Source organism: Dicentrarchus labrax, unplaced genomic scaffold (genome assembly GCF_905237075.1).
Source record: "Dicentrarchus labrax unplaced genomic scaffold, dlabrax2021, whole genome shotgun sequence".
Classification (NCBI taxonomy): domain Eukaryota; kingdom Metazoa; phylum Chordata; class Actinopteri; family Moronidae; genus Dicentrarchus; species Dicentrarchus labrax.
Genome location: NW_026136708.1, coordinates 16,320,082 through 16,332,826, shown reverse-complemented (window position 1 = coordinate 16,332,826; position 12,745 = coordinate 16,320,082). Strand labels below are relative to the sequence as shown.

The 12,745-nt window shown below is 42.5% G+C and overlaps 1 protein-coding gene across 5 annotated transcripts; it reads right to left on the bottom strand.

The window, feature by feature from the left end:
- Positions 1–209: 209 nt before the first annotated feature.
- On the bottom strand, positions 210–11,462 carry mideasa (mitotic deacetylase associated SANT domain protein a). Of its 5 annotated transcripts, none has more exons than XM_051408741.1 (14): positions 10,843–11,379; positions 9,580–10,379; positions 8,645–9,462; positions 6,818–7,033; positions 4,764–5,103; positions 4,593–4,659; positions 4,335–4,477; positions 4,099–4,202; positions 3,792–3,867; positions 3,571–3,659; positions 2,865–3,008; positions 2,204–2,314; positions 1,921–2,084; positions 210–1,244 (listed from the first exon to the last, which is right to left on the bottom strand). In XM_051408741.1, exons 2-14 carry the CDS (start codon positions 10,112–10,114, stop codon positions 974–976), a joined length of 3,078 nt encoding a protein of 1,025 aa, XP_051264701.1. In that variant the 5' UTR covers positions 10,115–10,379; positions 10,843–11,379; the 3' UTR covers positions 210–973. The 5 variants fall into 5 exon arrangements, with proteins under 5 accessions (XP_051264701.1, XP_051264702.1, XP_051264700.1 ...); XM_051408742.1 differs by having other exon boundaries at positions 10,033–10,379; XM_051408740.1 differs by lacking the exon at positions 10,843–11,379 and adding an exon at positions 11,386–11,462 and having other exon boundaries at positions 8,645–10,379.
- Positions 11,463–12,745: the final 1,283 nt, after the last annotated feature.

Genomic DNA, 12,745 nt, shown 5'->3' with positions numbered 1-12,745 from the left:
TAAGGGAGGTAGCTTGGTAAAATGACAAATGGCTCCACTAAGAATTACAAGTTTATCTTAATCCAAACCGACAACAAAATGTATATCTACACACCACCAAGTGTGTGAGAGAAAATATCCTTCAACATAGTGAATCACTGCCTCCATCTGCTGGAGCAACAACGTCTTACAGTCATACGCCGACCATTTAGTGACAAATAAAGACACGCTTCTCGGTACAGTAGAGATTTTTAATAAACTTTTCAATTCACAAGTCATATTGCAGCTGACATGATTAGATTTTATATTACCAAAATCATTGCAAAATGCAGTATCATAAATATATGGCAATCTCATATATACTTTTTTTTTTGTACATATTCATTTCAAAAGGTCCCTTAGTTGTAAAAAATAAGTGTGTAACCAACCTAAAAAGTCTCATGGAAATCTGCAAAATTCAGCACATTATTTTCCTAAGAAAAAGATTTTAAATACAAGCTCTTACTCTATACTTATTTAAAAGGGTTGCGACTATAAAGTGAAAAGATTGCTTTGATCTTGATGTTTTATTGCTAAACAGGCATCCTGATTGATTATCTGAATGAAATATCATAGAACCATTAAGTCCACGCAATGAAATGGTATAATATTTTGACATATATTCAATTAAATAAAGCATATTAAAAAAAAGGCAATATTGGCCCAAAAAAAAGCAGAAGCGTACAGTAATAAGTGCATTTACAAAAAAATAAACTTCCTCTGAATATTTAAAAGATACAAATGTGTGAAACTGGAGTGTGACTTCCCGGCTGAAGAGAGCCGGTGTCAGCCAGGGGAGTGTGAAGGTTAACAGGAAGACCTCAATCTGCTTTCCGTTGGGCATCGTTCTCCCTCCTCCCTTCCTCCCTCCCTCTCTGATTCGATCTCCATCTCTACTTTCTGCTTTTACCCATCAGTCCATCTTCTCATTGATTTCTCTCCTGCTCTTTGTCTCTCAGTGCCAGTCTTCATCGTTTTCATCCTCTGCCTCAGATGAGTCTTCCTGGCTGCTGACATCCGCCTGCTCCGTCACTCCGTTTCCATTTCCTCCCTGATGAGCCGCCGCCGCCGCTGCCGCTGCTGCCGCCACCGCCGCCGCCCTCCTGGCCCGAGCTTCAGCCGCCGCCTGCTCCTCCTCCTCTTTCAGACGCAGCGCTGCCGCCTTCTTCTCCTGCTCCGCATGGCTCTTCATGTGAGCACTTCGACTCTTCACCTTATAAAACACCCTGTGGCACAGGAAGAAAATTATTGTGAAGTTGACTAAACTTTGGTGTAAGGACTGAATTTTGAAGGCACACTTGGCAAACTCCTTGTAAGTAATGACTTCAGGCTTATTTGGAGTCATAGGCTAGAACATATCCCAGCATGCATCAGTTGTGTAACCAATTCACTCATCAATCAAAGTCCACATTCGGATGAGTATTGTGTCTGACACTGGGAATCATTAAGGCAAGGACAAGTAAAGCAGTTTAAACCCCAGACAACACTGAATTCATATAAAATCGTACGAAAATATAATATGTAACAATGGTATTGTGAAATAAATAAATACATTCTCAATAAATAATCACTAATTAACTATTTCTTCATACTATAAAATGTTATTTCACACAGTTTATTATATTATTTAATTTATTTCTTTTCTAAATGTCTTTTTTCCCCCAAAATGTCTGTTTTAATTACACCACAAATCTTATCTCTATTTCTTTCTTTATTATTTATTCAATAATTCAAAAATCTATCTATCATTAAAAACTTTGGGTTTCCATATTTTTGACCCTAACGAAGATCGACACAAGAGGTGAACCACGTGATGAACTTCTGTAACTGTAACCGACAGAGGAAGCATCACTCAGTTATTAACGCAAAGAGAGTAAACATCTGTGATGATTTGGTCCGTACCTGCCACATTTCTTGCACGGAAATACTTCGTCAGGATCCTGCGGGGGCTTCACCGGCGCCCTGCTCTTCTTTGCTGCAGGCTCGGCCCGAGGCCTGTGAGCTGCTGCCGGTTGATGAGCCTCCTTGTTCACAGTGTTCGGCTCTTTAATGAGAATTGTTCCTGCCTGGAGCCCCAAACAAAACAAAAAAAACATGGTTGGAGTTGTGTTTAACTCTTGTGTGAGGGGTACTATGAGCCAGCAAACTGCCTTGCAGATACTAGAACATGTAGTGAAATACTTACATAGTCATGAGCCTGTAGTGACTGAGCGACCCTCGCCCGCTGGCTGCTCTCGTGGTCGTAAGAAATGTCTTTCTTCTCGTCTCCATCCGCCAATTTTAACTGCTGTGAACTCTGTGTAATGAATCACACCAGAAAAATACACATCACTGCACCAAATATTAGAACCATCCTTAAATTTTCTAATGACCATATGTTGCCCCTCCTCCTCAAAGATGAAATTCACATCTTTCTCGTAATCCGACTCAATCAATGAAAATACTGTTTAGCACATACATTCAAAGTACTTATTTGGGTATATCCCGATACAGAGTACAGACATGAGTACTTAATAATACCATTACAATTCTAACAATCACTTTTTTTCTTATTTTCATCAGATGTTTCTCACTTTCTGACTGTAACTAATTAAATGTTGCTAATGTTGTTGTAAAAGTTGCTTAAAATATCTCCAAACTGCTGACATTGCTCCTCCTCCGCCTCCCTGCTCAACTAACGAGAGGTTACGTAAAGTCATGCCACCGTAAAGTGGTATCGGGTGCACTATCAGAGTAGTTTTATGAGTACATAAGATCGGTATTGGACTCAATACTGTTATCACCCTAATATTAACTGAGTACCTTTGATGCTTTACCACACATCATTATAGTACATTTGAGTCTACCTTAACATCCACCACGGCCTCGGTGTGCTTCTCCACTGGTGAATCTGGAGGGCCAAAGGTTAAAATCCCGCTGCGACTGATCTTCACCTGTTTCTTGTATGTGTAGTAAAACTCAACACACTGAGCCACAGTCTTGGTCTGCACCTTTAAACCAGTCCAAAGATAAACAAACATACACATGCAGAATTTTAAAATCATTAATGAACCTTTTCTTACAATGTGCATTTGTAGCAACAATATACTGATGATAAATCATCTAAATAACAACTTCTGATGCTAGAAGTGGTGTTGTTACTGTTTCTTTAAAATGAAGACCACATTTACCATAAATCCAGTTACTTCCTGCCACAAGATTTGTTTCTCTTCTTTTTTTTTCTCCTTTTTTTTTTTGCATGTTTTGGAACTTAACCCTAAGTTTTAGGTGTTTGTGACGAAGAGCAGCCTCGTCTTGACATTGTACATTGCATTTAAATATAACTTCATATCGTAATATGCAGCCAGTAACGGCAAAAAAAAAAAAAAATCTGTATTTTAATGGTTTTTTTTGTTTCAAGCAATTACACTAATGCTTAAAAATTAATGTGTTAATGATTTATTGGCATTAAATTGCCACACAGAGCTCATTTAATACATTTTTCTTTAAATTATTATTTATTTACATTGATTGATAATCATTTGTGCTGCAGGGTGAAACTAACGAGCATACCAATTTCTGCACCATAAAGAAGTCCTTCGTGTAGGCAGCGATCCCCTTATTGAAGTAGCGCTTCTCTTCTGCAGTCCAGCAGTCAGAGCCTGAGTAAATCAGACGCAGTGCAATTTATTGTGTGCTTACAAGAGAGAATGAGGAAAAAATGTGAAAAAAAAAAAAACAAGAGGTGAGAAATCAGAGAACAAGACAGAAGGAGGAAGATGAAGAATGCTAACCTGAGTAGTGATAACCTGTCAGGTGATGGCCTTTGGGGAAAACTGTGTCCTGAAGCATCAAACGTCCCAGTGTTTCCTTAAAGTGAACATGATAAATCTTCAACTATACAACAACAATAATAAGTATGCATTTACAGTAAATATAAGGTCATATTATATATATATATTAAAAAAACTTAAGATTTTGCCAAATTCTGCTGCTGATAATTTTTTAGGAAACTGATTTAATAAAAAAAAAGTTAGCTTTAAAATCCTGCAAACTGAACTGCAGTAAGCGGAGTGAGATATTATGAGTCACTGTACTCACAAGGAAATCCCCTCCACATTCATGTAAACAGTGTAAAACCAACTCCTGGTTGGTTCCTCCGCCTCTGAGCACACTGGAACAAGCCATGTTCATCAAATCCTCCACTGAAAAAAAACAACCAAAATGACAACAGTTTGAGAGAATAAGCGAGGAAGAGGAGGAGATGGTGACAAAAAGCTTACATGAAGAAAAGAACAATAAGGGTCACTGGATGACAGGTAATGTGAGATACTTACTCCTCTCTTGATCACCCGGTTTGAGGCAGGAGTCATCCACAGGGAGCCAAACCAAGTCAGCCTTGTGTTGATCAAACTGGGAGGAAAGTTGATCTTGCAACTCTGGAATTTCTGCCTGGTACTGCTGCCCAATGTTGATGCGCCTGTAAGTACAAACACACACACGAAGAGAGTTGAGGAACAAGCTATTTTCATCAAATCCTCCACTTAAAGAGATGACTGATAACCTGAGAGGCCTGTTTAGGTGACCGCACTTACGGTTCGAGGCTAACAGGTGTGGCATCGGTGATCAAGGGCAGAACAGGAGGTGTGATTTCTGAACTTGCTGAAAACACAAAAGAAATTTCCTCTGTTAGATTTTATCTGAGAGTGCCTCATGAGCAGAATTTGTCTCAGGCCATACCTGTAGCTGCAACAGCTAAGACTTACTGGAGCGCAACAGACTGCGTGGCGCAGATTTGGGCGTAGGCGGCGGGGGCAGGATCTGGTTGCTTGCGATGTTTGTCAGGAAGGTGGAGAAGTAGAGTCCTGAGCCCTCGCGAACAGGAGATAGGATGGGTGGAGGTGTGTACGGGGGCAGAGTGAGGGGGTTGTCCGGCAGGCGGACCGGGGAGCGCAGGTTGCTCTGGTAGGAAGAGATATTGGAGTAGAGGGATGGAGGGATGAAGGTGGATGGTTTGTGCGTAGGGATGATGAGAGGCTCGGGCCGAGGTCGGCGTTTACATTTGGATTTCCCGTCCTCGTCCAGCCCTGGATCGCTTTCCCCGTCCTGGATATTAGAAGGGTTGAGGTGGTTGAGACTGAGGTTAGTTAATTGTGTAATGTTTTGCTTAGTTTAGGCAAGCAGCAACCTCTGTGGCTGGCAAATGGAGTCACGCAGAAGTAACAAAAACTGCAGTTCCTCAAACGGCCACTCGAGGCTGGCTACTGAAGTGATCAATCTCCACAAGGCGCCATATTAACTTTACAAATAAACATGTTTACAGCCTAGTTCAAAAAGCTGTTTTGGTCTGTACAGGTCATTTTGCCATTCATGACAACTGTATATATTTTTTTATATAACTCACCAATTTATATCATATTAAGCCTTAAAGTTATGCATAATTAAGAGTATGGCCAAGATGGCAGCACTGTGATTCTGTCTGGTTGTGCTGTAAACTGACTGAATAGTTGCTTTCTGATCTTGTAGCTGCACAAGAAATGTTTGCTGTAGTATTAAACCGCACAGTGAACACGTCTGTCACTAAAACAACCTTTACTTTTACTACACAGGAGATTAAAATGTACTCTTCTTTGCTCACATGGACATTTTCCCACATCTGATTGGACCAAAGCACCACTTGCATTGGGGGCTTTCCTAAACACACTTATTACACGTCTGATTTCTGACACATTTCTTCCTAAATTACTTTAACAACCATGACATTCATCCATTGCGCAGTTGCTGAATCAGGCTTCATTGTCCACCTACACGCCCAGTTTAAAAACAGCCGTTCATGCTACTTTGGATTTTGGAGAGTTAGTGAGTCATGATATCGTCTAAACCACGCCACACACACACATATAGTGGATGTTTTTCCGGTCTAAAATCTCAAAGGCCGGATTCTTTGAGGGTGCTTGCACTCATGAGAACTTGAACTCTGAGGTTGCATTTCAACGGGGTAGTTACATAATGTCTGAATAAACATCTACAACTATGACTTTTGTAGACGCTAAGTACAATTACTCAAGGATTGTACTTAAGTAACATTATACAAGACACTTATACTTTATCTGAAGACTTTAATTTTATGCTACCTACAGTTCTAGTGGCACATTTGAAGCCAGCAGTCAGTTAGCTTAGCTGAACATAAAGACAGGGGGAAACAGGAAATAATACAGCACATAACCATACGAATTAAACAAAAGAGACATTAATGTGTTGTCATTAGTGAGCTTTAGGTGCTTTTGGGTGCTGACAGGCAGATTTTTGGACCTTTGGACAGAGCCAGGCTAGCTGCTAGCTCTTTATGCTAAGCTAAGCTGACAATAGCTTCATATTGAGCTATGAGACAGATATGAGGTCAAACTTCTCCTCTAACTCTCAGCATGAAATCAAATAGTCGAATGTGTTAAAAATGAACCCCCTTTCGTACATCTACAACATAAAATTTCTGTTCACATCTTAATAAATCCGTATTAATTCAATAATGTAACATATTACTCGATGGGACATTCTGCTGCATAACACACACACTTATAGATAATTAATGTAAAACTTAATACTTAAGATAATTTTCTGATAATACTTTCATACTTTGAGTTAAATAAAAAAATCTTAATGTAGGACTTTTACTTAGAAAGGCGAGTTCTTTTTAATTGTATCGCAACTTAAACATATCTGATAAGTGTGATTAAAATCACCCTACTGTTTCACCACTGACTAAAGGATATTAACAATAACAATCAAAACAATGCAAATGTCCTCTCCTTACAATACTAACCTGTCCAAAACTCTCAGTCATGGAGTTTCTGAGCGATCGCCGACGAGCCACAATGACAGAAGGTTTGCGATCGGACTGTCCTGCAAGCCGCTCGCCCGGGCCGAGCCGTCCCAGAGCCCAGCTGCCCTGAGGATCTGGTTGAGCCCTGTGCACCGGAACGGATACAGGGATGACCAGAGGCACCATAGTGGCCTGTCTGCCTGAAGGACCATCTTCCTGTTGAGGCACAAAAGCAAAGAGAAGATGACGAGAGAAGGAAAAGAGAAAGCAGCAGAAAAATTTGGGAAGTAGTTGGAAAAATGGAAAAGGGATTGTGTGAATGCACATGGTTGTCTACACATCAAGGCATTTTAGATCAGATTCATTTTTAAATCCATTACAACATTCAGACGTTTTCTCCCTGAATGATGATATGTTGTATTTCATAATAAATTACATTAGGGCTGCAAATTAGGAATAATTAATTTATCAAGACATCTTCAATTTTCTTGTTACCCAAAGATTTCTAATTTATAATGTCATAAAACTGATAAAAGGCAACCAATCCTACCACTTAAGATGCTTCACCCAGCAAAGATTTGGCATTTTCAGCTGACTAAACAACTGAAACGATCAATCGATTATCAAAATGATTGTCATTTAGTTTGCTGTCAATGGATAATAGCTCATTAGTGGCTACTTTACTTTTAATGTTGCATTTACTGAGTAAAAAGTTGCTTGATTTTAACTTCAAAAATCTACAGGGCTGCCTCTGTCAAATGTAACATCAGGATAACACAGTTTACACAGATTACCGCAGTAATGTTACAGTTTTATTACCACATATTTCCATTGAAAGGAGTGCACATGCCTCCTTGGTATTTCTGGTCAAGCCGATAACATTTTCAGCTTTCCTAAAGTCTACTAAGGGCAGTTTAACATATAAATCAGTTTTATGAATTATACTTCAGGCAAAAGGTAAGTGGAGTGCTTGCTAACCACAATACAGCAGCTCCGGGTTGTGAATGGCAATATTAAACCTGTTTGGTGTGTGTCGGGGAGTGTAGGTGTGTGGCTGTGCAGGCTGACAGCTTGGCCCCTCCCTGGCTCTGCTGAATGACTGGGAAAGAGTCTGAGGAATGTGGAGGTGTGCAGACATGCAGCTGCCTCAACTGTAAATCTAGCATGCACTGCACACTCTGCACAAAAACATATGACGAGCATGATAAACCCCCCAAGGGGACAGCGCTAAGTGCCCTTTTCTAAGAAAAAAATACAGAATTTAGTTGCATTTGTGATTAGTCTCTGTTTAACAAAGAGTGAAGTAAGTAAGAGTAAATAAAGAAGCCAGTTGCAGTGGGTGTGCTCCTTAGACTGTAAACTTCATAAATCCTGAATAACAAGGTTAAAGTGGATTGCCTTTTATTACAGGCGGTTAAACAAGAGTATACAATATTTAAAATAAAAAATGAGGAATCTTCAATAATAGCCGTTTTTCAGGTTGCGCCAGTATCTGTGTACGACAGTGTACTGTATGGTATGTCTGCATACTTGTAAAACAGCCTGCTATAGCTGACACTTTGACAGTTGTAGGAATCAAGTAAAAAGACCTAAGAAAAGAGTTTTGTAAACCATAGGGAAGTTCTGCATAGAAACAGGGCTCTTCCTCTTTGTACAGCTGTTTGCCAACTTTGCCAAATGAGTAAATGTGCTCGTACATGCACGGATTAGCTGATCTTGCCTTTCTTCCTCAAGTAAAGCCTAAAGCGAGTATTTAAATTGATATTTTGTTGTAAAAAAGCAGGAAATGAAAAGTACAGCAGCAGAGTAATGAGTGATTTTCTTAACCTTGACAAGTTTCTCCATTTCTGATGCCTTCTGGGCCAGAGTCTCCAAGTTGATCTCCTTAGACGCCCTCCTTCTCCTACTGGTGACCTTGATAACTCCTGTTGTGACTTGGCTTTCCCCTCCTCTCACAGCCGAAACGCCTGCTACTCCGTTTTGGGGCGGTGGAGGCTCTTTGGTTGCTTGAGACCAGATGTTTGTCGAAGGGGGACCCAGTGGGGACTGTCCGTCTCTGGAAAGACGGCGTGAGCGCCGGGGTGCAGCCGGCAGTGCATCGGAAGGCTCTGCGGGATTTGTGGCGTCATTTTCGGGGCACGGACCTGGTACGGATGATGTATCACTGGTTTGAGCCTCTGGTTCCTGCTGTGGCTCCACAGACTGGACAACCTCCTCTTTAGGCACAGTGTCAGGAGGACAGTGTTCAGGAGGCTGATAAGTCACAAAGTTTTGGGTCTGTTGCTGTTTGGGTTGCACCTGAAGTTGTGTTGTTTCTTGCTGTGGTGCATTTTGTTGCTGCAGTTGCTGCTGCTGTTGCTGCTGCTGCTGCATTTGCTGAATTTGTTGTTGCCGCTCTTGTAGCTGTTGCTGGTGATACTGTTGATGCATCTGCTGCAGTTGTTGCTGTTGCATTTGATGCTGTTGGATTTGTTGCTGCTGTTGCTGCAAATGTTGCTGCTGCTGGAACTGAAGGTGGTGCTGCTGATGTATCTGCTGTTGCTGCTGGTGATGGTGATGCATTTGTTGCTGCTGCATCTGATGGAGCAGTTGCTGTTGAGTTTTAGGCTGCTCGCTGTACGCCAGGCTCGGCACGCCCTTATTGCCTGGAAAAACAGAGTAATAACCGGATGAAAACTGTTGCTGCTTGCTGGGTCTAAATGTTGCCTGGAAGGGCTGCAGCATGGACCCCTGCAAAGCGTGAGGAGGTACATGGGGCTGACCTTGGATCTCCACACCTTTGTGTGTGTGTTGATAGGCCTGCAGCTGAGTCTGGTGCATTGCAGCCGCAGCATGCTGCTCCCACTCGAGCCCCCTCCCCTGAGCTTGGGCCTGGGTGGCATCTCTATATGCCTCAACTGGCCCTGGCAGTTGATTTTCTGCCCCCATCGGCAGAGCTACACCCTCATGGACTCCTTTGTGGAACACCATCTGACCCCTGACATTCACTCCACTCACATAGGGGCCAAAGTTCTGGCCCCAGGCTGGCACAGGAGCTTCCTGAGACCAGCCGGGGGCCTGTATGGAGTCCTGGTGCATCCACTTTACTGGAGCAGCCTGTTGATAGTGCGGTAGACTTTGGGGCCCTTTCTCGGGGTTGTAAACACCAGAGCTGCTAGCAGAGTCACTGTGGCTTGACTCTAAAGCCGGAGGTCCCATACCATAATAAACCTCACCTGAGTGCTGCACAGGCTCCTTCATGGCTGCAGCCCGATGCTTACCACTCTTGTCAGTATTAACTTGAGGAGGAAGACTCATAGTAATATTATATTATACAAAAATGTTGGAGTCAGAGCTCTCAATCTTGATCTGTGAGTATGCAAACAGCTCAGTTATTGCCTCTGTAGTGTGCTTTCAATGCCTGGGGCTGAGGAATTCTCTGTTTAATTGTGTATACGGAGGTATTTGGGAGGAAATGTAAATCCCAAAGGAAAGTGCAGGGTGGGGAGAAAGCAACCCTCCTTCCAGAATCAAATATGAGGTTTGCTGTCCATTCTTCTCATCCTCTTTTTTGGTGCCGGACCTTGTGAGAGAAAGGAGGGGTTAGACACTTTCTTTTTCTCTGGGGACAAGCATACAAAAGTTTTTAGTCGTGTGCAGCAAAGAGGAAATCGAGGCCTACACAAGCAAATAGCCCTGTCAGTAAAAGTGAAAACCAGTCAGAGAGCATGTCTCTGGGTGTAAAGCGCTTGGAGGAGCAAAACCTATATATTTTGATAATTACGTCCAGGTGCGTGCAAGAGAGGACGTTATGAGCAGAAGAAGTTTGGAAGCGGAGCAGCCACAGCAACAAGGAGGCGCCTACAGTGCAGCTGCCATTTGGCACAACAAGAAATACAGGAAACGAAGGGACTCGTGCAATCACCCGAGCGATAGCCAGTGATGTTATGTAGAAAAATCAGCAATAAGGAAGCGCCCGAAGAGCAAGAGTACTATTAGGCAACACAGCAGATTAGTGGACATTAAGTTAAACAGAGTGTATGTACCTTATCAATGGTGCACAGAGCTCCCCATGGCCAGCTCCATGGAGCCACTTTGGTTTCGATCAAAGTCGACTGCATGCAGCCCCATGAAGAGATTGTGCGCAGCAAATGTCATAACTCTCTTGACAACTTTCCCCTCGAGTTTCACAGCGCGCAATATGGCGAACGAGCGACTTTACAAGCCCACGAAAACACAATCCAAAGTCCGGAGAGAGGCTGGAAGTGCTCATTAAACGCGGCGGTTACAATGTTGCACACTGTATCCGTCAAAACCGTGCACTTCAGGAAAACATGTCCACAACTTTCTCCCCGCATCAACGAGTAAAACCACACATGAGACGGTGGCTGTGTGAGAACTCTGCCGTGCAGCGGCCTGTTCGGGTATTTTCGCAGATTTGCGCACTGCGCCGCAGAGCCCCGCGCGACCTGCGCTCACTGTTTTTTCGGGTTATCCAGAGTGGATGAAGAGCTGCGAAACTGCGCAAACACGCAGAAAGTTGTGCACCCCGAGAACGCACCGCCTCACCCCAAAACAGCTCAACTCACATCCTGTTATCCAATCCGATTGTCTGGCCACTCCTATCGCTGTATCCGTGTGCGTTTGTTTTGCTGTCCCGGGTTGCCCCGGAGAGCGGAGGCTCGAGCTCAGCACACGGAAACAGTTAGTTGAAGGGTGGAAGTAACACTGAACATGGGACAGCTTACAGGAGATCTTTACATTTGGTTAAATGTTTTCAATCATTTGGATCTTTTGGGATATTTCATAAAATATTGCGCTCGTTTATTAAACAGTTGTATGACAGAGTGATGTCTGCTTTACCAGGAATTCATTCTGATTGGAAAGATATTTAAATTGTTGTATTTATTTATTCTCATTTTTCCAGTGGCACCGCCAAGGGGTGGCCGGGGGTTATTGTTGGCTCCCAACACTGGGGCTACATGTGTATAATATGCTTCTATCTGATGTTTTACATGAGGTACTATTCATTTATATAAGTAATGTATATCTTTCACTGTGTGGACTTTAAAGGACCAGTCTGCAGGATTCAGTGTCATCTAACGGTGAAGATGCCGATTGCAACTAACTGAACACCGCTCGCATCTGTATTTGACGACCTGGTAATGAGAAACTACGGTGGCCTTGAAACTCTAGAACCAGTGTTTGGTTTGTCCGTTCCGGGCCACTGTAGGAACACGTCAGTTCAACATGGCGTCTATAGATAAAAACGATTCATTCTAAGGTAACAAAAACACAACGATTCTTATTTTCAGTGATTATACACTAATTAAAACATACCTATTAATATTATATTCTGTTTCTGCCAATAGATCCTAAATGTTAAACACTGGACCTTTAAGGTCATGTGTGCAAAATTAATACATTTGCTTCCGATGGCAGAGTGACTAAAGCTCTGAGTCACTTTGTTTGTTTCCCATTTACCGTAATCCAAAGCGTCTGTATTTGACGCCCTGGCTGGGAGCGAGACTCTTCAATCAGCTATCTTTCTCCAGAGGGACTCACCCCACCTTAAAGGTCCAGTGTGGAACATTTAGGAGGATCTATTGGCAGAAATGAAATGTTTTCATTAGTGTATAATCACCTGAATGTAGGAATTGTTGTGTTTTTGTTACCTTAGAATCGAGCCTTTTATATCTAGAGCTGCTGCATGTTGCCTTCCATGGAGTCTGTTTCTACAGTAGCCGAGAAGGGACAAACCAAACACTAGATGGTTTCTCCTTTGCGCTTGGAAGGGGAGGATAAAACAAGGGAGTTACAATCTGCAACTACAACGCTATATGCCACTACATCCTACACACTGGATGTTTAAGCAGGGGCGTTTCCCGACTGGGGGGGGGGCTGAGGTGGCACCCCTGACATCTGATTGGCCAACAAAAGTCTCCGGTT

What these genes read in the sequence shown, in the direction of transcription:
- mideasa (XM_051408740.1), bottom strand. Translation starts at nt 10,114, where the DNA reads ATGAGTCTTCCTCCTCAAGTTAATACTGACAAGAGTGGTAAGCATCGG. An exon ending in AATGTGGAGGGGATTTCCTT is followed by an intron (nt 3,868 to 4,098) that starts GTGAGTACAGTG and finishes GTTCACTTTAAG; the next exon opens with GAAACACTGGGACGTTTGAT. An exon ending in AGGCCGTGGTGGATGTTAAG is followed by an intron (nt 2,315 to 2,864) that starts GTAGACTCAAAT and finishes TTCATTACACAG; the next exon opens with AGTTCACAGCAGTTAAAATT.